We start from the raw sequence: 21105 nt of genomic DNA, 5'->3' as shown, positions 1-21105 counted from the left end.
GTTGGTGCTGGCCAGTAAACAGCCAGAACAGTTTGATTGGCCATCAAATAGATGAGATCAACTTCAACCTTCCTGGACTGGAGGAGAGGGAGCGCTCCGCCTGGTCCAAATTTGCTTAAATACGTTTTAAAACAGGCAAGCGAGGGGGAGCAAAATTTAAAAGTTGCCCAAATTGACTATGGAAAGAAATGTTCGGAGCTGGCGAAAATAACCAAAGGCATGTCTGGTCGTGAAATCCCTAAATTGGGTGTCGCTTGGCAGGCTGCAGTCTATGCCTCAGAAGATGGAATTTTGATAGAAGCCATGTTGATTGGTAGTCTGGACTCCTCCAGAGTCCAGAACCCCTGAGCACAATGCATGCCCAAAACACATCCCATCTGGACACAGAGCGAAGCCATCAGATCAGGGACCATTTTGTACCCCGACTCTGCAGGATCAGATTGTCTAGAGACTGTGGATTCTTGTCCTACTTGGTAAAAATTGCTCTCTGCAGAGGTCTAGTTTAAAACTGCAAATGGAACCGCACAAGATAGACACCATCAGGCCCAGAACCTGCATACAAGTCCTGAGAGACAACCGACTGCTGTACAACAGAAATCGAATAGCATCCTGCAGCTTCTAAAGCTTGTCCAGCGGAAGAAAACACTCTAGCTGAGGCTGAGTATAGAGTTAGACCCAGATAGTCCAACTTGGTGGATGTAAAAAGCACAGGCTTCTGAAATTTTCAAGTCCAACCGAACTCCTGGAGAGCCTGCATAGTGATGTCCAGGTTGTCCTGTAGAGCAGTCGAAGATCGACCAGGTACCCCAATCCCCCACTGTCGCAACAATGCTAGCACCGGGGCTGACACTTTTGTGAACATCTGAATCCAGACCAAAGGGTAACGCCATGAATCGAGCATGCTCCTCACTCACGGCAAGCGGAGGAAACAGTGATGACTGACATATAGTGGAATATGAAGGTAAGCGCCCTTGATTTGGGGATGCCACTAGTGTAAGAATGGACCTTATTTGGGGCTTCTGTACCTGCACAAGCAGATAAAAGTCTTGAGGTCCAGGACTGGACATACCTTGCCTTCCTTCCTGGGAACTGCCTTCCTTCCTGGGAACTGTAAACTGATTTGACTAGAAACCTTGAAAACATTCCAATTTTGGAACTTGAATAAATCACCCCTATAGAAGAAAGACTTGCACCGCCCTGAAGAGACCTCGCACGCGGTCTGGGGACAAACTCAGATTGGCAAGAAAGAACCTCATTGGAGGATAAGATCGAAACCCGATCTTCTAGCCGGACCGGATAAGCTCATGGACCCACCTGTCCTGAATCAGAAAGCTCCATGGGTCCAGAAAGAAGCAAAGATGTCCCCGCACCTCAGACAAGGAGGTGGGTGTCCCTTCAGGCAGAAGAGGGCTTGTCAGCAGGTCTCAAAGAACCCGCTCTCTGACGAGACTCCTTGTCCCTGGCAGCCTGTGTGGAAGAGTACTCTTCCCCCCTGTAAGACTATTGAGGATATCCAGGAAGATCCAAACAGGCGATCCCCAAATATGGGAGAAAAGATAAGGCAGTCTTGGAGGACTGGTCCGCAGACCAGCATTTTAGCCATATCAGGCGCCGAAGGACCACTGCTGTCACAAACAGCATAGAAACCAAGGAAGCCGCATCCAGAGAGGCACCATAAACAAAACTGCAACCCCTATACAAACTGGTCCGACAGCTTGTAAGGGCAAGGGAAAGCTGTTCCCCTTCCAGATCCTGGCATAAAAGCTTTGCCCACTCCATTACAGTCTGGGACACAATGCTATAGTGAACACTGGCAAAAGGACCAAACTGACCACAGGAAACATGTGGCGGACCAAAGTTTCTGCTCTCCCATCAAAGCAGTATTTAAAAGCCGGAGACTCCTCCACCAGAATTAAAGTGGAGTTATTCAGCCTGAAACCCTGAGAATCCACCACAGGTGGGACTGTCCACTTTGTTTAAAACAGGGACTCTTCAAAAGGGATACTGTCTAGCAAAAATGCTTAGGCACCAACATAATGCGTTTAGGTCACTGACTCGCATCAATTTTGTCAAGTAGGCGGAAAAACTGAATTTTTGTAAAATCTTACCTGTAAAATTCCTTTCTCTGAGTCCTCCGACAGTCGCCGCCCACTTCATATTCATCACCAATGGGGTTATGTCCTTTATTCCGTAGGAGTAGCTAGGCAATAGAATATGTTAGTACAAAGACTTTTAACATATCCCACCCCCAGGGGGTGGTCCCCTCAGTACATAACCCTCCACTTCCTGTATCTAACTCAGTTTCAGTGGAATAGCAGTAGAGAGTACATCAAAACCCCAAAAGAGGGGCGGGGGCGGCGACTGTCGGAGGACTCAGAGAAAGGAATTTTACAGGTAAGATTTTACAAAAATTCTGTTTTCTCTTACGTCCTCCGACAGTCGCCGCCCACTTCATATTCATCACCAATGGGGATGTCCCAAAGCAGTGTAAATATGAGGGGTGGGAAGAACTCAGCCGCGCCCAAGGCAACGCCGTCTCCCCATCAGAGAAAGGAACCTTACCAAAGGAAGGAAACCAGTTAGGCATAAGAACAAAACACTCGCTCAACAGGAGCAAGAAAACCCAGGGAAAAAACAAAAATCCCAAAAAGCCAAAGAACCCGTAACAAGGGCTCTAGGAAACTGCCGCACTAAGAACCTTGCGGCCAAAGGAAGCATCAGCCGATGCCTGAACATCTACTCTGTAGAATATCGTGAAAGTGTGTACAGTCGACAAGTCGCCGCCTCACACACCTGGGCCACAGAGGCCCCATGACGACAGGCCCAAGACGTACTCAGAGATCTGGTAGAGTGCGCCTTCACAGGTACAGGGGGAACTTTCCCCCTCAAAGCATAGGCCTGATCAATGGTCCGTCAGAGCCATTTGGCGATTGTAGAAGCCGACGCCGCCATGCCCTTCCGAGGACCTCCCGGAAGGACAAACAAGGCATCCGACTTGCGAGAAGACTCAGTCGATTTGAGATAGACTCTAATCGCCCGGACAACATCCAAGGAGTGAAGCAACACCTCCGTCGGAAGCTTCGGCTTCGCGCAAAGCGAAGGTTTGACAATGTCCACATTGAGATGAAAGTCCGAAACCCTTTTTGGAAGAAAAGAAGGGTTAGGTCGCAAGACCACCTTGTCCAAATGCACAACCAGACACGGAGACTTGCAGGACAAGGCTGCCAGCCCCGACACTCGACGAGTCGAGGTGATAGCCACCAAAAAGGCGACCTTCTTGGATAACAAAGACAGCGAGATCTCCCTGAACCTTTCAAAAGGAGCACGCTGCAATACTGATAGAACTAGATTCAAGTCCCAAGGGGGAAGAGGGTCCCTCCTAGGAGGGATCAGATGACGTACCCCCCGCACAAAAGTGCCAACCAAAGAATCAGATGCCACAGGCCGTTGAAAAAGAACGGCCAAAGCAGACACCTGACCCTTGATCGTGTCCAGCGCCAGACGCTGGTCAACACCCGTCTGAAGGAAGGGCAACACCCTAGACACCGAATAAGTGTCAGGAGAGAAACCCCTGGATTCGCACCAGGCAAAATACGCCTTCCAAGTACGGTAATAAACCTTCCCCGAGGAAGACTTCCTCGCATTTATTAAGGTGTGAATGAACTCAGGGGAAAGACCCCTGTTCTTCAGGACCTCGGATTTAACAGCCAGGCCGTCAAGACCAGCGACTGTAAAGCAGGATGGAAGATCGGTCCTTGCGACAGAAGATCTTCTCGAAGAGGCAGACGCCACGGGGCGTCGATTGCCAGATATACGAGGTCTGCGTACCAGGACCGGCGAGGCCAGTCCGGTGCCACAAGAATCACCGTGGTCGGTTCCGCGAAGGAACCTGGACAGCAATAGAATCGGTGGAAACGCATACATCAGTTGGTGCTGATGCCACGGGGCAACCAACGCGTCCGACGCGTCTGCCCGAGGATCGCGCGTCCTTGCCATGAACCGTGGTACTTTGTTGTTCAGACGAGACGCGAACAGGTCTACCTCCGGAAGACCCCACCTCGCGCACAACACCTGGAAGACAGCCGGGTGAAGGGACCATTCCCCCTGGTCCAGGGTCTGGCGGCTCAGATAATCCGCCTGCCAAATTTTCTCCCCCGGAATGTGAACTGCCGATATTGCCGGGACATGCGTCTCGGCCCAAGACAGAATCGCGGCCACTTCTCGAGCCGCCCGGGCACTCCTGGTGCCCCCTTGGTGATTGATGTAAGCCACCGCCGTGGCATTGTCCGTCTGCACCCGAACCGGGTTCCAACGACGAAGACAGAGGAGTATCGCTCGCAGTTCCAGAACGTTGATCGGAAGGGAGGATTCCTCCGTCGACCAAACACCCTGGGCGGACAGAACGCCCAGAACACCACCCCAGCCCGACAGGCTGGCGTCCGTGGTGATCACCGTCCACGAAAGGGGACGAAAAGACTTGCCCCCCGATACTGAGGGGGATTGAAGCCACCACAGAAGAGCCCTTCTGGTCTGAGAACTCAATGACATCTGGAGATCCAGAGACTGCTGACGCCCGTCCCACTTGGACAATATCTCCGCTTGGAGATCCCGTGTGTGAAACTGGGCGAAGGGAATCGCCTCGAAAGTCGAGACCATCAATCCCAGACACCGCATGCACGTCCGAACGGACGAAGATGGAACGTCCCTGAGGGACCTGACTGCCACCTGAAGAGCTGCGAGTTTTTCTTCCGGCAGGAAGACCTTCGCCTGGACAGAGTCCAGAACCATACCCGGGTAAGAAAACCGAACCGATGGGCACAATGTCGACTTTGGAAAATTGATCGTCCAACCAAACTCCTGCAGAGTCTGCAACGTGACGGACAGATCCTTCTCCAGACTCTGGCTGGTCGCAGACCGAACCAGAATATCGTCCAGATACCCCAGAACCGAAATGCCCTGGGCCCTCAACAAAGCCAGAACCGGTGCCAGCACTTTGGTGAACAACCTCGGAGCCGAGGCGAGACCAAAAGGCAACGCCACAAATTGGTAATGATCTTCCGCCATGGCGAATCGAAGGTACCTCTGGTGACCCTCGAAAATCGGGATGTGAAGATACGCATCCTTCAAGTCGATGGAAGCCATGAACTCCCCCGGAACCAGGGCAGCCACCACCGACCGCAGGGACTCCATGCGGAACTTGCGCACCCGCACAAAGCGGTTCAGCGCCTTCAAGTCCAGAATCGGACGCACCTAGCCCTCCTTCCTGGGCACGGTGAGCAGATTGGAATAGAACCCTCGAAATCTGTCCCGATGAGGCACCGGGACCACCACTCCCTGAGCCCACAGGTCCTGCACCGCTAGATGCAGGTCCCGCAAACGCTCCGGGGATAAGAGAAGACTGGAGGGAAAAAATCTGCTCTCCGGCCGAGAGAGAAACTCGATCTAGTAGCCAGATCGAACGATTTCCTGTGAATTGGGTGAGGGCGCCCCTTCAGGCCGCACTGTTGTGGGCCGCAGAACCGGATTGGCCGGACTTTTGCTTACCTGCCCACGGCTTCTTGCGGGAGCCTTGACCCTTGGACGGCTTGCCCCAAAGTGTGACCGAAAGGCACGAAAGGACCCCTGAGGGGGCCGAAATAAGGCATTCTTTTTTCCCAGGAGCCGTCTCAGTCTTGTGGGATTGAGGTAAGAGCGTGCTCTTACCCCCCGTGACCCCTTTAATTAGGGCATCCAGGGATTCGCCAAAAAGGCGAGAACCATCAAAAGGCAGATTGGCCAAGGTCTTACGTGAAGATTGATCCACAGACCAACACTTCAACCAAACCAGGCGGCGAGATAACACCGCCACACTGTGTACACGTGCAGCCAACGGAACCATATCCAGGTCCGCATCACACCAATACATGACACCCTGGTGGATTTGATCCACCATATCCAAAGTCGCCTGGGGGGCAGAATCAGCCACCAGGACACGCCTAAGCACCTGCGTCCAGCTCGCGACCGCCTGGGCCGCCATAAGTGAAGCAAATAAAGCTTTCAACATAGAACCCATAATAGAATAGGTACGACGGGCAAGGGACTCCATCCTCTTGTCCGTGGCATCCCGGAACACCGGGGTGTCTTCAGCAGGAATCGCAGTGGACTTGTTCAAAACTGCTAACGCATGGTCCACCGGAGGTGGGACACACCAACGCCCAGCAGTAGCGGGTGTAAAAGGATAGCGCAGCTTAAACCTACTTGGTACAGCAAAAGGTTTGCGTATATTACGCCATCGTTCTTTCACAGCGCGCTGAAAATCATCAGTGCATGGAAACATCTGCGATGATTTGCGCCTTTTCTGCGTCCCATAAGCCGCCAAGGCAGCTGGAGGACATGTTTTCTCCTCCAAACGCTTGATAGAAGCAACCAATTCATCCATGAGTGCAAGCTCTTCAGACGAGCCAGGGGGAGAATTATCAACCCCCTCTACCTCAGCCTCCATTTCTGACCTTATAAGGTCCAGGGAGGAACGAGACCCCGATAAGGAGATCTCTGCCACAGCAGCCCCAGTACCATCACCCTCTGAAACAGAGGAAATTGAAAACTCTGGGCCTTTTAGAGGATTGAGCAACCACCAGCATTTGCACCTGAGTCGCAAGGCTAGCCACAATCGCAGCCAAATCCCCCCCCCCGGGGGGGGGGGGGGGAAACCGCAGTCCCCTGGCTTCCCACTAAATTGGCAGGAAACTAGTATTCCTGAGAATCCATGCCCTTGTAGCAGCAAAAATAAAAGGGTGACTGCCCCTTTAAGAGAGCGCTGCGATCGTAGCCCACTCACACTAGGCATCCCACACAAGGGACCCCCACAGGGACAAGTATACCAAGGCAGGATACAGGGAATAAAAAGAAATGAACCTGGAGAGATCGGTGCTGCTGCTGCTGCCTGCGGTGCTCCTGAAGGAAAGGAAATGCTGGCATACAGGGCGCTCTATGAAAGCCTATGGAGGCTACAAGAAAATGGCCGCCATGCATGTAAAACATGCGGCCGGAGCGATCGCAGCCAAAATGGCGCCGTTTGGCGCCGAAATCGCCGCTCCCACACCCCATGAGGGAGAACTAAAACACACCATCTGCCCAAAAAAGGAACATGGTAAACCGCCGCAGCGGCGCTGTAATGTGCCCCAAGCATGAGAACTCAAGCCCCACAGCACACAGAGTGCAGCCAGCCCCCCCTCCTGCAGCCCACAGCATGCAATGTGAGAGATAGGGAAAACGTAATAGTGTGAACACAGGGCAAGGTACACAGTCCCAGACTGACACCCCCCAGACAGACAGGTCCCCACATAAATGCACTTACCTCTTAAATGGCGTGGGGGACCCGCACAGGCGAACAAACCGCTGCACATGAGGCAGGGAGAGTCGCATCCAGGACGCATCAGAAGGTGGGTTGAGAAACCGCACAGCGTCCAGTGAGGTAGCCACCTCACCTAGCATCCCTGCACGGAACAGGGATGGGTCGTTCAGATAACTCAGGAGCGATACCTGACTGAACGCTCGATGGCGGGCTGAGAAGCCACTGACCCCCAGCCTGCTACCAGGGGGGTCAGCCCGAGACACAGCCCGCATAATCCTCTTCTTCCGAAGAACTAACTAACGCTGGTAAAATAACAGCTAACAAGAAAGAGAGAAAAAACTGAAATAAAATCCAAAGAAAGGAAAGAGAGCTGAGACAAGGTGCCCCAGCACAGAAACTTCCAGCTACTCCTGACAGCTAGACAAATGAAACTGAGTTGGATACAGGAAGTGGAGGGTTATGTACTGAGGGGACCACCCCCTGGGGGTGGGATATGTTAAAAGTCTTTGTACTAACATATTCTATTGCCTAGCTACTCCTACGGAATAAAGGACATAACCCCATTGGTGATGAATATGAAGTGGGCGGCGACTGTCGGAGGATGTAAGAGAAAAAGGGGACACCTTTTGCCGCTTTTGGGGAGCTGTGGGTGCCAAAGGAGACCGGCACCTTTGACGCAGCAGCAGCTGCATCCTCCAATTTTAAAGTTGCCCGCACCAATACAATCAGCGCATCCTCCAGCACTGTTGCAGACGTGGCTACAGTAGAAGAGGAAACATTCTCACTATTAGAGCACTCGAAGTGCGTGGACGCAGACCTAGTAGGGTCGCAACATACTCCGCTCACTCTGAAATATAACAGTCACGATTTGTTGCATAGACACAAAACGGCCAGGTGAGGGCCGCCGCCTGTGATCCCGCAAGGGGACGCCGACCCAGGGCCCACGAATGGACCACCTACTGGAACAGAAAAAAAAAAAACAAGGGGAGACAGGGAACAGGGCAGATGCCCAAACAGAGGGGTGGCTGAAGCCATCCTCACTGGGGCCTCCCCAGATAGTGTCAGGCCGGTAGGCCGCGGCCTAAATTTTCGGCTGGGTGCGGCATTAACCTGTGGATGTGAAGCCATCTGCTCCCCCAGTTCTACACAACAGCCGGGAGCCCTTAGGACCCCCTGCTCAGGTCACTAATACTCCAGGGTGACTAAGGACCCTGTTATAACCCCCGATGTGCATCTGGAAAAAACAGTCAGCAGCAGCCCCAAAGGAAGCCCCCCTCTTCAGAGCATATGGCAAAAGCCAGCTCAAAACCTCCAGGGGGTTGAGGGGGGAGGGGGTATGAAAGACCTTCGTGACCCTAGAGGGGCTAGAGAAAAGGAGGGTCTCACTATCCAGGGAAAAGCTCACGTCCACCCCAAAACCCGCAAGGGGAGAGGGGGGACACTACCTCCTATACCGTGGGCATCACTCTAGGCAGACCACTGCACCGTCGGAATGGGGGTGCTGCGGCCAAAGGCACGCTGCGACTCAGGCCGTGATCAAGTTGTGTGCTTCCTCGTGAGACGTTTAACCTGCTGGCCAGCCCCCCATCCAGTGGGGCAATTCCGCGGCCGACCTAGCGCGAGGTCGGGTCTGGGAAGACCATGATGATCTAAAATACCCAGTTGATTGTAATTTTCACAGGAACAGAAAATAAGAGGAAAAAAAATCTGTTTAATAAGGAAAAAATGCTAGGGCCAGAAATCCCAGCAAAGAACTAGGTCCTAAATCTTGACTAGGCAGAAAAAAACTGAATGCCTACAGCAGAAAGTGGGAGTATACCCCTGGGACTGCCCCATAGGTGTGGTAAAGCTTTTTCCTGCCTAGTGTCCGACTCCTGTGGGAGTAGCATAACCCAATGGTCAAGAAGTATCTGGAGCGGTGTCCGTCAAATGAAAGAACTAGCTCAATTCCCACATCAACACAGTCAGTGTTGATAGAGGAATCATTACTGCAGAGCTATTGTGTTCTCCAGGCGGGGGGAGTCATCCCTGCAGGGAGAACACAGTGATTGTTGGTAGCGGCTACAGCCGCTGGCAATAATCACATGAAAAATCTGACAGGCTGGTTGTAGCCAAGGTGGTCGATCAACTTGAGTACAATTAGCCTGCCTGTCACATTATTTGATTCAAACTGTCTATGGCCAGCTTAAAATAATCACCAACTGGGTATATCACCACCTGCAGCAGTTAAGCAGTGCAATTTAAAAAAAATGATAAGGGGTGACCCCTGCTGGTGGCCAAAATCACTCAGTTACATGGCATAGCAGTGCAAAAAAAATTATTTATACATGTGGCAGCAGCAGGCCAGTGGGACGAATCCTTCAATGAATGCAGAGAAAAGGATTTTAACTTACCCGTAAATTACATTTTGGAATACAGTATAGAACAAGGGACTTGCAGTCATAGTTAAATGCCACTACATTCACGTATTTGGATACTGCTACCAGTGCGCTATTCACATCTCCACCCACTCAGTGAGATTACAGTTTTCTAGCAAGCAATAAGGAGAAAGAGGACAAAGGCGAGAGACACCCATGTCCTGTACTATACGCAGATATTGAATTAAGTCAACATTCCCTCATCTTAATCATACAGAACAGGATCTAGGATTTGTATTTCTAAGACCATGGGATGCCTCCAATGGGAACTCTCCAAGCAGTAAACGGAGGGGGGTAGGCAACAATACAGCAAACAAATCCTAGAAAATAAGGGTCAAAACAATCTGCTGATACAAGATTAAGCTGGATTGTTCTTCAAGCTGTCATCTGAGGCCTGGAGATCCACCCAAAAAAACTGAAAAGCCCAAGAAATAGAAGGAACCCTTTCCTTGAGAGAACGAGCTCTGGAAAGGAGCTGCCTGAGCCACTAAGCAAAGTTCCATCTTGGGACCTATATTACATTGATAACGGTACTCCGCAAAGCCCCAAAATATTGGTTTCTCATGACTTGCATGATGCTGTCTTCACCAGGACCATGAATCCCTCTATAAGTAGACTGAAAAGCCTGGTGGGATAGGTTGGAAAAAAAAAAGTGACATAGGAACAATCGTCTGAGCTAACCTACAGTATCAACAGACCTGTTTTGAGGCCAGAAAATGTTTTTCTTCAATATCAGATCTTATGGAGTCATATGTTTAAGTTCAAAAGGTCCATTATCTTTTTTCTTTTTTTCAATGAGTGTGATTCGACATGAAAATAAAGTACCTGTATGCCAACTTAAAATAAAAAATGTATTATATTGCAGCTTACCAATCACTAGATGTGACAGCTGCATCAGTTTTCACTTTAAATGCACATAAAATCTTATGGTAATGTTTTTGATGAAATTATCTGGTGACAGGTCTCATTTGCATTTTAATAAACTTGAGCATACCACACCCATAAAAAATTACTCCAGCCATAAAACTCTGCACACCCTGAGCATGTGACACCAAAATAACCTTGCTGTTCCCCTGAACAGATTCTTGCAAGGCTCATAGGCACAGTATTTACTGTATGCATGATATAAGATAAAGACATGGTTGAGCTCTTTGCTTCACAAATTTGAGAAAGCCATTGTATAAATTGTATTCGACAATATCTACCAAAGATACTGGCCACAGGACAATCAAGATGAATGGGCTGGGAGTGGAAACTCAGGGGTGATACAAGGTTTGCTAAAATCCGAATAGCCTTTAAAATAGGAGGACCTTTAGTAAAATTCTTCAAGATAGGCAAGACATCAGGCAACAGCTAATCCTGAAACATGCCTTTCCATATCTAGAGTTACTCAAATTGTCAATCTGAATCGTTTTCCGCTGTTTTACTGGTAAATGATAGAATTCCATGTAATTTATCAACGAAAAGAGGTGTTGGGGAGGGGTTAGATGCCCAGTTAATTCTTCTATGGGGCCTTGTCCATTTTATTTAAAGAACTGTTTTTTTTTTCTCTTTGAGGGCAATCTTACACACACACAATGCCTGTTGAACAAATCAAAGTGAACATGCAAACAGGAAAAACTAGGTCAAGTACACAGGCATGTTTATATGCAGGACATCTTAAATACTTACATGCCACCAATAGTGACTGTGGCACAGGTCCGTTCGGGAAATGCTGGAACCGTGTCTGTGGCTGCACTAGCAGAACGGATGTAGTCTACATTCACATTTACCTGTAAATGAGAATAAAGATTTCAAATTCTGGCCCTTAATATATAGTTTCCAAGGAAAAAGAAAAGAAGAAATCCCCTTTAAATGTGAAAGTAAACCTGCACTAAGACAAGGGGAAGGATCTCTTTCAGCCTCTCTCCCCAATGACAAATTATATCATATTAAACACGAAGGCGGCGCTGTTCAAAACAACTATATATGTGTAAATATGCTAATCAAAAACATATCATGTGACATACCACTTATATCAGTTACCAGATACACAAGATACGTTTTTCCACATTTTAAATTATATAACTACATATTATGTAATTGTATAACTGTGGATTCACAAACACTGAGTAAATTGCAAACACAACCAATCTGAGAATGAAAAAAAATGAATTGGGAGAAGGAGTGTGCAAGCTGTACAAATAAAGGCCCCAGCATTACATGATTGAAGAATAGAGTTAGCATAGAAATGTAATGTGGTCATACTAAGCCATTTAGTAGAAGGCGAACTATCTCATGGGAGGTTCTTAACATGTTTTACTTAGGGCATCTACATGTAGAGGACTACTGTATTTCTGTATCCTTACTGGTGCTTCTTGCAAGAACATTTTTTACCAACCTTTTTGATTTTTGCTTGCAAATACTAGCTCGTTGGCAGCCTAAGGCCTCAATACTTTAACTAAATGTGTGCTTAGTCAAGGTTAACAAGCATTTAAAAAAAAAAAAAAAGTTGAGCTTTCCTGGGTACAGGTTTTAGTTCTTGCTGGATTGCTGCAAAAGTTCTAAACCCAGAATGACTGAATTGTTGACATGTAAAAAGAATGCAGAAGTATTGAAGCAAGAGACTGCCAGGCAACCAGCCATTTAGGAAGAAGCTCAGTAATTACAGCTTCCTTTTTCCCCTCGGTATTGGTTTCTTATACATTTTTTTGCCATATTTCTAAATAAAAGTATAATTTAAACAGAACACATTTTTCTACAACCGTCGCTTTAAAATGTACGGTTTGCAATAGGGTATACATGTAGAGAAATTATATTAGGTTACATGAGCATTTCCTACTTGGTATACTGCATAATGGTTGTACTTGCACTTCTCTTACTACAAATGTTATCAGTTCAAACCAAATTTTGAACATATCTGACACCAGGGTAGTTGTACACTGTATATGTACAGTTGGAAGGTACAAGTACAGTAGCTGCAAAATCCACAGAGCTTAAAGAAAATTGCACAATTACATTTTCAAAACTTGTGAAAGAATATCGCAGACAACTATACCCTACACAGATATTTCTGTTACTACACACAAAAAGCAAAAATTTAATTTTTGGTTTATGCCCCACTTCCCGGAAAGTGACATACAAATCCATTTACATGAAAATCAATTCCATTTGAGCTATTCCAGAAAATACAAGGGTAAGACTACAGAAAGCCCAACCAGCACTGCAGATCAGTAGCAATGTGCAAATATGTTCTAGCAGTAAACACTACAGGAGGGGTCTTCAAACTTTGGCCCTCCAGTTGTTCAGGAACTACAATTCCCTTCATGCCTAGTTCATGACTGTGAATGTCAGAGTTTTACAATGCCTCATGGGATGTGTAGTTCCACAACAGCTGGAGGGCCGTAGTTTGAGGATCCCTGGTCTACAGGAAGAAAGAAAAGGTTTGTAGAATAATCACAGGCGTTTTACTGTGCCGTGTGCCATCTCCGACATCTTTCACCCTCTTTCAGCCAGGACAAGAATGACAGCTTACAAAACAGGGGATAATGCTACACAAAGCTATATGATTTTTTGCTCACTAGTAGCACTGTTAAGCAAGAGGGCTGAAAGCAATTCTGTCAAAGTAGGCAATTGCAAATTCCTAAACGGAAGACAATTTTACTTAAAGCGAAACCTAACTCTCTCCATCAACATTAACTATTTTTATCCCTATACTGCTAGCATTAGTAAATAGTTCAGAAAGCATATCATATTTAATTGGGCAAATGATGTAATATATCCCAGGAGTCTTCAAGAAGAGAGGAGGGGCTTTTTTCAGATACGCACACCCTCCTGGCTGCATGCCTAAGTGAATGGCAGAAGGATTCCAGGAAGAAAATGCTATATAAAACATCTGCCCCAGCCAGAAATTTTAGGGGCATTTTGAAAATTGATTTCTCAGTGTAGTTCTCCTTTAATGCCAGCCAAAATCAAAGAGCAACAACTTTTCAACACTCCGCTCTTTTTTAACCACTTCCATACTGGGCTAATTCTGGCACTCCGCTCCACCATTTAAAAATCATCTTTTTTGCTAGAAAATACTCAGGATGCCCCCCTTGGTACAGGTACCCCTAAAACCTTAATTTGGTAAATCATCTAATCCACAACACATCAATGAAATACAGGTAAGGGGATGGCAAACCGTAGGTTGAACTGCATGCTTTAGGGTGGCCATAAAATCCAATATTCCATCCTAATTCAGCAGATTAAAGCAGTGCTGGGCTATTTAATACTTTTTTTTTTTTTTTTTTTTTTAAGGGGGGCAACAATGAGCACTTTGAACGAAGGAGATTTTCCAGCTTGCTTGAAAATCTGAGTGACAATAGGTTAATGCATTTCCCTACTCTATCACAAAAGTAACAAATATCTGACTAGCCAAGCAGACAACATTGTTCCAAAAAGAAAACTGCATTAGAACCTCTTGTGATGACAGACAATGGACAGCTATTTCTGGGCACTTTATGTACTGTAGTATTTACTGATATTGCAACTGAAACATACAGCAAGGTGGACAATAGTTACGCATGCATATACAGTTTACAAAAGGAACAGATATAGCACATCATAACAAAACAGTGAACACAAATTCACGATACAAACCAACACGACCGAAGATAGCCATTAGTGTATACAACTGCTTGTGAACCATGCAGAATGTGCAGGGTTATAATAAAGTGAAATTCCAGGAGTATAACGGGACCATTTTCACTTCACAGGACCACTAGAATACAGATAAGCCATTACAGTCAGCAGGAGAATAATCTATCATATACTGTAGAGAGAAAAGCAAGTGAACTGGATCCTACTTGTAGCTGGTGATTCTGTCCACACTCACCAATTGTTAAACATCTACAGACATACCCGTGCTATGTCATATTGTACATTGGGAGGGCCTGATCTAGCAAAAACAACAAGTGTAAGGGGACTGAATTCTTCAAATGTAGTAGTATTTGTCTGAATAAAAGATGGATTAGTGTTTTTTGGACTGTTCTGAACTCAGCTCTGTTAAAAGTACCACAAACAGCAGTATATAACAGCAGATGCTATTTATGTGGGCGTTGTGCACTATTTGTGTAAGGGCACAATCATTGTTTGGTTTTAACATTGCCATTGTATGTAATAGGGCAATAGGAATACTATGCAATAGGATTTCTAGGGACAGCACACCCATATGTAATTATAGATTAATTCTAGCCATTGAAATGCATGGATGCTCAAGCGTTAAACGCACCCAGCATTTTATTCGATTTTTTTTTGCCTCTGAACACTTGTAGAGTGTGCAGAGACACATATGCTAACAGGGATGTTTAAAGCATGCTTCTAACCACTCCATGTTTAAGAGCCCAGTGTGCATGAGGCCCTAAATTGAAGCTTACTATTTCTTAGATGTGGTGCTTTCAACAGAGAAGGCTGACCTGCAGATGTAGCAGTTAAAGGAATGAGACAAACCATTTAACACTCACAGGGGTGCTTACAATGATCAACTTTTATGTAAACTTTTTTCTTTGGGGGGGGGGGGGGCAAAACCCATAAGCATCTTCAGGCTTTTAAGAGGTATAAACTACGGATCTAATTTACTGAGTGCTATTCAAACCATATCACATTTTAAAGCCCTGAATGCAAAATGTCCACATTTTGGAAAGCAGACATGGCTAGGTAAGAGGAACTGGTATTGAATGTAAATCGGGTGCCGAAAATGGGGCTAGAAACGCAATGAAAAAAAAAAAAAAAAAACTGCTGCTATGTACTCTTGAAGAGGCGTAGTGCGTGCCTTTTTGCTGCACTGACTCTTCTCAATGAGGTGGTGTTCACAAACACTGTGTATAGTTGTGTTTTCTCATGCATACAGTATCCAATTGGCTGGTACATACCAGGTATGAAACACTGCAGGGAGAGGCTCCAGACCTCAATAGTGCTGTTGACAACAGATGTTAAGGGCTACACTGCTTTTTTTTTCTTTTTATGCCTATTCAAGCGCCTGTATACAGTCCTGACACTGGGTAATTTCCTCCAAGCACATACCTGAAGTCTGTTGTAAATATTTTGGGTATAAATGGGGGTACAGGGATAGCAGGAGGGTGGGATTTTAAAGGATTTTATTCCCCCCCTCCCCCCCGGTACATGTCCACCATTACCCTTGAAAATGGGTCCGAAATTATTCTCAAGATTTGCCTTCCATTGACTTTAATTGGGTTAAATTTTTAGTTCAGAGTTTTTGGACCTCATGCAGGATCTGATGCCCCGTACACACGTGCAGATCGTCGGCCGAACGATCGGCCGTCTTTTGTCCCCGGGCTGTCGTGTCTGTTGAAAAGTGCAAAAGACTGCACAAGAATTTTGTCCGCCGACTACAGCCCACTGCAGAAGTGATGTCATGTGATGGTTAACTTTCCCTGTGTTTTTTCTTTTCTGAGCATGCCCAGTCTTGCAAATCTGCTGTCTGTCGGCTGAATTCTGTATTGACTGGCGAACAATCGGCCGCTCTGGTGTCGGCATACAAAAATTTTAATGCTTGCACAACAGATTCTTTTCGGCCGAAAGTGCGCTGTCGGCTGTCGGAAGCATCATACTAACAAGCCGAAAATCGGCCGATCGGTCGTCGGCCGACAATCTGCACGTGTGTACGAGGCATGAGGAACCTTCCTGTAAACAGAACCCAGACACATCCCTACTTGGGAAAGGTAAATACAAGATTTTTTTTTATGGTTGTCTGCCATTTCATTTTACTTATCCCTGTGATAGCAGGAAAAAAATATCGAGAGTAGAGTGCTCGCTGATACAGAAAAACAGTAATAACATGGCAGAAAGATCTAACCTACAGGAAAAAAATCAAAATGTTGCAGTCTGTCCCAACTTGAGATTTCCCATCATTTATTTCCAGTAAGAATTTAAGGTTAAATCCCCACAACAGGTACCTTTAGCAATAAAAACCTGACAGAGGTTCTAGCCATTCTGACTCAAAAGTTTTGGCATAATAAATTGGTGTCAAAAAGGCCTCTGAAAATGGCTCTGCTACAAAGACCAGGATCTCAGAGCATCCTGGGGTTCACGAACATGGTTAGGTACATTCCATTTACTAAAATTAATAAAGTATTGTTTGCTTTAAGTATTTTCCTGTATTAACAGCAACTTGTAGTATATTTTACATATCAGTCACCTAGGGCAGTGGTCCTCAACCCTGGCCTACAGGGCCCACTAACAGGCCAGATTTTAGGTATTACCTTGGGGAGATGCAGACTAGAGTACTGCAATCACTGAGCAGCAAATTATATCACCTGGGATGTATTTCAGTTATCTTGAAAATCTGGCCTGTTAGTGGGCCCTGTAGGCCAGGGTTGAGGACCACTGACCTAGGAAATACATGGTTTTCAATGAATGGATCAAATCAAAACTGAATTGAGAGAATGACCAGTAAAGCACACATATTGTATAGCACTGCAGCATACTGAACACAAAGGCCATAATTAACCACTTAAGCCCCGGAAGATTTGGCTGTTCAATGACCAGGCCACTTTTTTCAACTTGGCACTGCGTGACTTTAACTGACAATTGCGCGGTCATGCAATGCTGTACCCAAACGAAATTTACGTCATTTTTTCCCACACACAGAGCTTTCTTTGGTAGTATTTGATCACCTCTGCGCTTTTTATTTTTTGTTATAATAAAAAAAAGAGCAAAAATTTAGAAAAATTTACATTTTCTACTTTGACTGTTAAAAAATATCCAATATATTCAATTTTTGTCATGTATTTAGGCCAAAATGTATTTAGCTACATGTCTTTGACAAAAAAAATTCTCAATGCGCGTATTTTTATCCACTTTAAGACCGGAATATTTTACCCCCTTCCTGACCAGGCCATATTTTGCAATTCAGCACTGCGTTACTTTGACAAATGCGCGGTCGTGCAACGCTTTACCCAAATGAAATGTACATCCTTTTTTTTCCCCCCACAAATAGAGCTTTCTTTTGATGGTATTTGATCACATGTGCGATTTTTTATTTTTGGAAAAAAGAGCGACAACTTTGAAAAAAAAAATATTTTTCACATACTGATATACAACATTCCCAAAAAAAAAAATAATTTATAAATCAAAATTTTTTAACATTTTAGGCCAATTTGTTTTCTGCTACATATTTTTGGTAAAAAAAAAAAAATTCGCAATAAGCGCATTTTAATAGGTTTGCGCAAAAGTTATCGCGTATACTAACTATGGGAAAGATTTGTCATTGTTTTTTTTACTAGTAATGGCGGTGATCTGCGATTTTGCGGGACTGCGACATTGTGGCAGACAGATCGGACCCCTAACTGACATTTTTGACACTTTTTGCAGGGACCAGTGACATTACTACAGTAATCAGTGCTAAAAATACTGTAATAATGACACTGGCAGGGAAGGGGTTAACACTGTTGGTGATCAAGGGGTTAAATGTATGCCTCATGCTTACTGTGTGGGGGGAGGGGGTTCTGTGACAGACAGATCGCAGGTTCAGCTATGCTGAACCCTGTGATTTTCTGTGTCACAGAGAAGATCCGCCCGCTTTGTTTACAGAAGCGGGCGGATTTTCTCACTCTTTCCCCAACGAACGGGGAAGAGAGGCGGTGATCACCATCTCTCCTCCCCCGGCCTGACTCCCGCTGTGTCTAAACACAGGGGGAACGAGCCTCCGGCAGCGCGCGCCACCGAGACAGCTAGGAGTCCAGCGATGTATATCTATGTCGCTGGACACAGGACAGGGCTGCCACTGTGCCACAGTAGCAGCCCTAAAGTGGTTAATCACAAGAGTCCTAGGCCTACAATATTAAAGAGGAAGTAAACCCTCCTCTGACACTTTTACCTATAGGTAAGCCTATATTAAGGCTTACCTATAGGTAGTGTAAATATCTCCTAAACATGTACCGTTTAGGAGATATTTACCTTACATGCAGCCAGTGACATCACTGGCGCATGCGCTCTGAAGGAACGGCCGCTGGTGCCGCTTCTTCAGAGCCCCATGCCGTGACCGTCGGCGTGCGCGGGAGTGACGTTAACGCGGCTCCGGCCAATCAGATGGCCGGATGCCGCGATCCCGGAAGACGGGCGACTGGACATGTTGCCCGTCATACAGGTGAGTGAGCGGCACGGCGGGGGCTCGTTCTTAAGCAAGTATTTCATAATGAGCTAGTATGCGATGCATACTAGCTCATTATGTGTTTCTCTTTCAGGTTACAGAAAAAAAAAAAAAAACGTTCATGGGTTTACAACCTCTTTAAATTATACAAATAAAATTGCTTGCAACCATTTTGTATATAGACTAAACCGGTTTTACCATCGCCTCTCACATCACATCTTTTTTATTATACAAGGTCTTTACATAGTAGAGCTTGCAAAATCCTTTACAACAGCAGCAGGTATTTCAGATATTATAAGACATTACGTTTGAAGCTGCAAGCTGTCAGTGCAATAAAGATAAATAATGTCAAAGACCTGTTACTAAAATCCACCCATTATCCCCTAGTTACACTGCCAAAAGTTCATGTGGCAGTAGGGAACAGAAAAATGTAATGCTTTGGGATGAGCAAATCAACTATGTTTTGCCATCCCTATGTGTAATGGTGACAGTTTTCTGGAAACCACAAAAAGGCTTCTAGAGAAAACAAACAATTTAAAGATCAATGAGAAAAATAAGATCACATCCAGTCCTAATGTGAAAAACTATCAAACCAAGAACTATATTAAGCTTAGGCACCCAAGCCATTTCTTCCACCAAATTAATTTGCAAATGATGCTTGCTGTTGCTAAAGAAAAGCAATTTTCCAAAGTTGCACAGACATTATGCTTTTTTCATTGTTTGCCATTAAACTTTTTAGCAGTTTAATAAACTCCCATACCACGTAACATCACCTTCTGTAAATTTTGGCCTTGACCTAGAGTTAAGACCACAAGATAAATGAGAGAGCATGAGGTACGAGATGAGACCTGTGAATCTGCGTATAGGGTTCGGACAGATTCAGTGGCAGGCAGGGGAGATAGAGGTTTTAATAGACTCCCAATGTCTTAAAGAGAGATTGTCTTATTGGCCCCTTACATGACAAAGAAAAAAATAAATAAAATTAGGTCCTGCCTTGATGTACATGCAACATAACCCACCACAGACAGTAGATGTGTCTACAGACAAAAACAATGATCGTGCTGCTCATTACATGCTGCCATCATTAGAGTGAGAGACAGAATTCTAGGGCAGGGGTAATAAATTAAAATTCAAGGTCTGGTCTCCAAAATTTTCTTCCAGCAGATGTCCAAATTTCATGATTGTGCTATGACTAAGATAGCATGCAGTCATTGAAAGTATCAAAAAATGAAAAATGTACAATTTTCATCGCATTTCAACGATATTTATTGTAAATTTTTAATTGACATTAAACATGTGGAAAATTTGAACTGGGATGGCTTTACAGATGGTCTTATATTTGTATGGCATCAGAGTGCCCCATAAATCAGCTGAGCCCATTAGTGCGCCCCCATAGATCAGCTAAGCCCATCAGAGTGCCCCGTAGACCAGCCAAGCCCATCAGAGTGCCCCTACAGACCATTAGAGCCCCCCTATAGATCAGCAGAGCCCATCAGAGTGCCTTCATATAATATTGCAACACCAACTAATCTTAGTAGAGAAACTGGCATCAGTAGCGCAATCACATTATGGTCATATAAACATAATTTAACTATAAAAAATAGTTAATATAAAATACAATGGCCCATAAGCAAGTAATTGCACACAGGAGAAAGTAATATGGAGGAAACAATCTATCACAAAAGTACCATCACAGAGCAGAGCCCATATCCGGATCAACTCCAAATTCAAGGTGAGGGAGAAAAAGTCCAAAAGACCCACTTGTTCAGTTCTACAGAAAGGGAACACCTTCTAAGCCTTCACCAGAGTGCTGGTCACACCAAGGGAATTTGACACTCACCAAAGATATCTGCCCCCCCCCCCCACTCATGGACAGGCTGTGGTGCGGATGCGCAGGAAAGGTACCCAGGGGGGGGGGGCCCTACGCAAAATGGCAGCATACTATCAAAAGTGACCACCTCCACAGCACGGGGAGACCACAAGGATCTAGAATATCCAGTCTGTCGCCGAGTCCAGGAGTTGATTGATGTTCTCACAGAAACAGAAAATAAAAAAGGGGAAAAAAATCAGTTTAATGAGGAAAAAATTCTAGGACCAGAGATTCCAGCAAGGAACTAGGTAGGTCCTTACTCCTGACTAGGCAGAAAAAAAAAACAAAGTGCCTATAGCAGGAAGTGGGTGTATACCCCCTGGGACTACCCCAATGGCGTGGTAGTTTTTTCTGC

At 45.7% G+C, this 21105-nt stretch overlaps 1 protein-coding gene across 1 annotated transcript in view; it reads right to left on the bottom strand.

Moving 5' to 3' along the window:
* Positions 1 to 21105, bottom strand: part of SND1 (staphylococcal nuclease and tudor domain containing 1) — a 967943-nt gene that overhangs the window by 700620 nt on the left and 246218 nt on the right. The window contains exon 12 of the mRNA XM_082257077.1: positions 11422 to 11522. Coding sequence (XP_082113203.1) covers positions 11422 to 11522 — 101 coding nt within the window. The remainder of the gene's footprint in view (positions 1 to 11421; positions 11523 to 21105) is intronic.

This window comes from Pelophylax lessonae (genome assembly GCF_965119305.1).
Source record: "Pelophylax lessonae genome assembly, chromosome: 4".
Lineage (NCBI taxonomy): Eukaryota > Metazoa > Chordata > Amphibia > Anura > Ranidae > Pelophylax > Pelophylax lessonae.
Note: the sequence above shows the minus strand (reverse complement) of the source record. Positions and strands in the feature narration are given on the sequence as shown.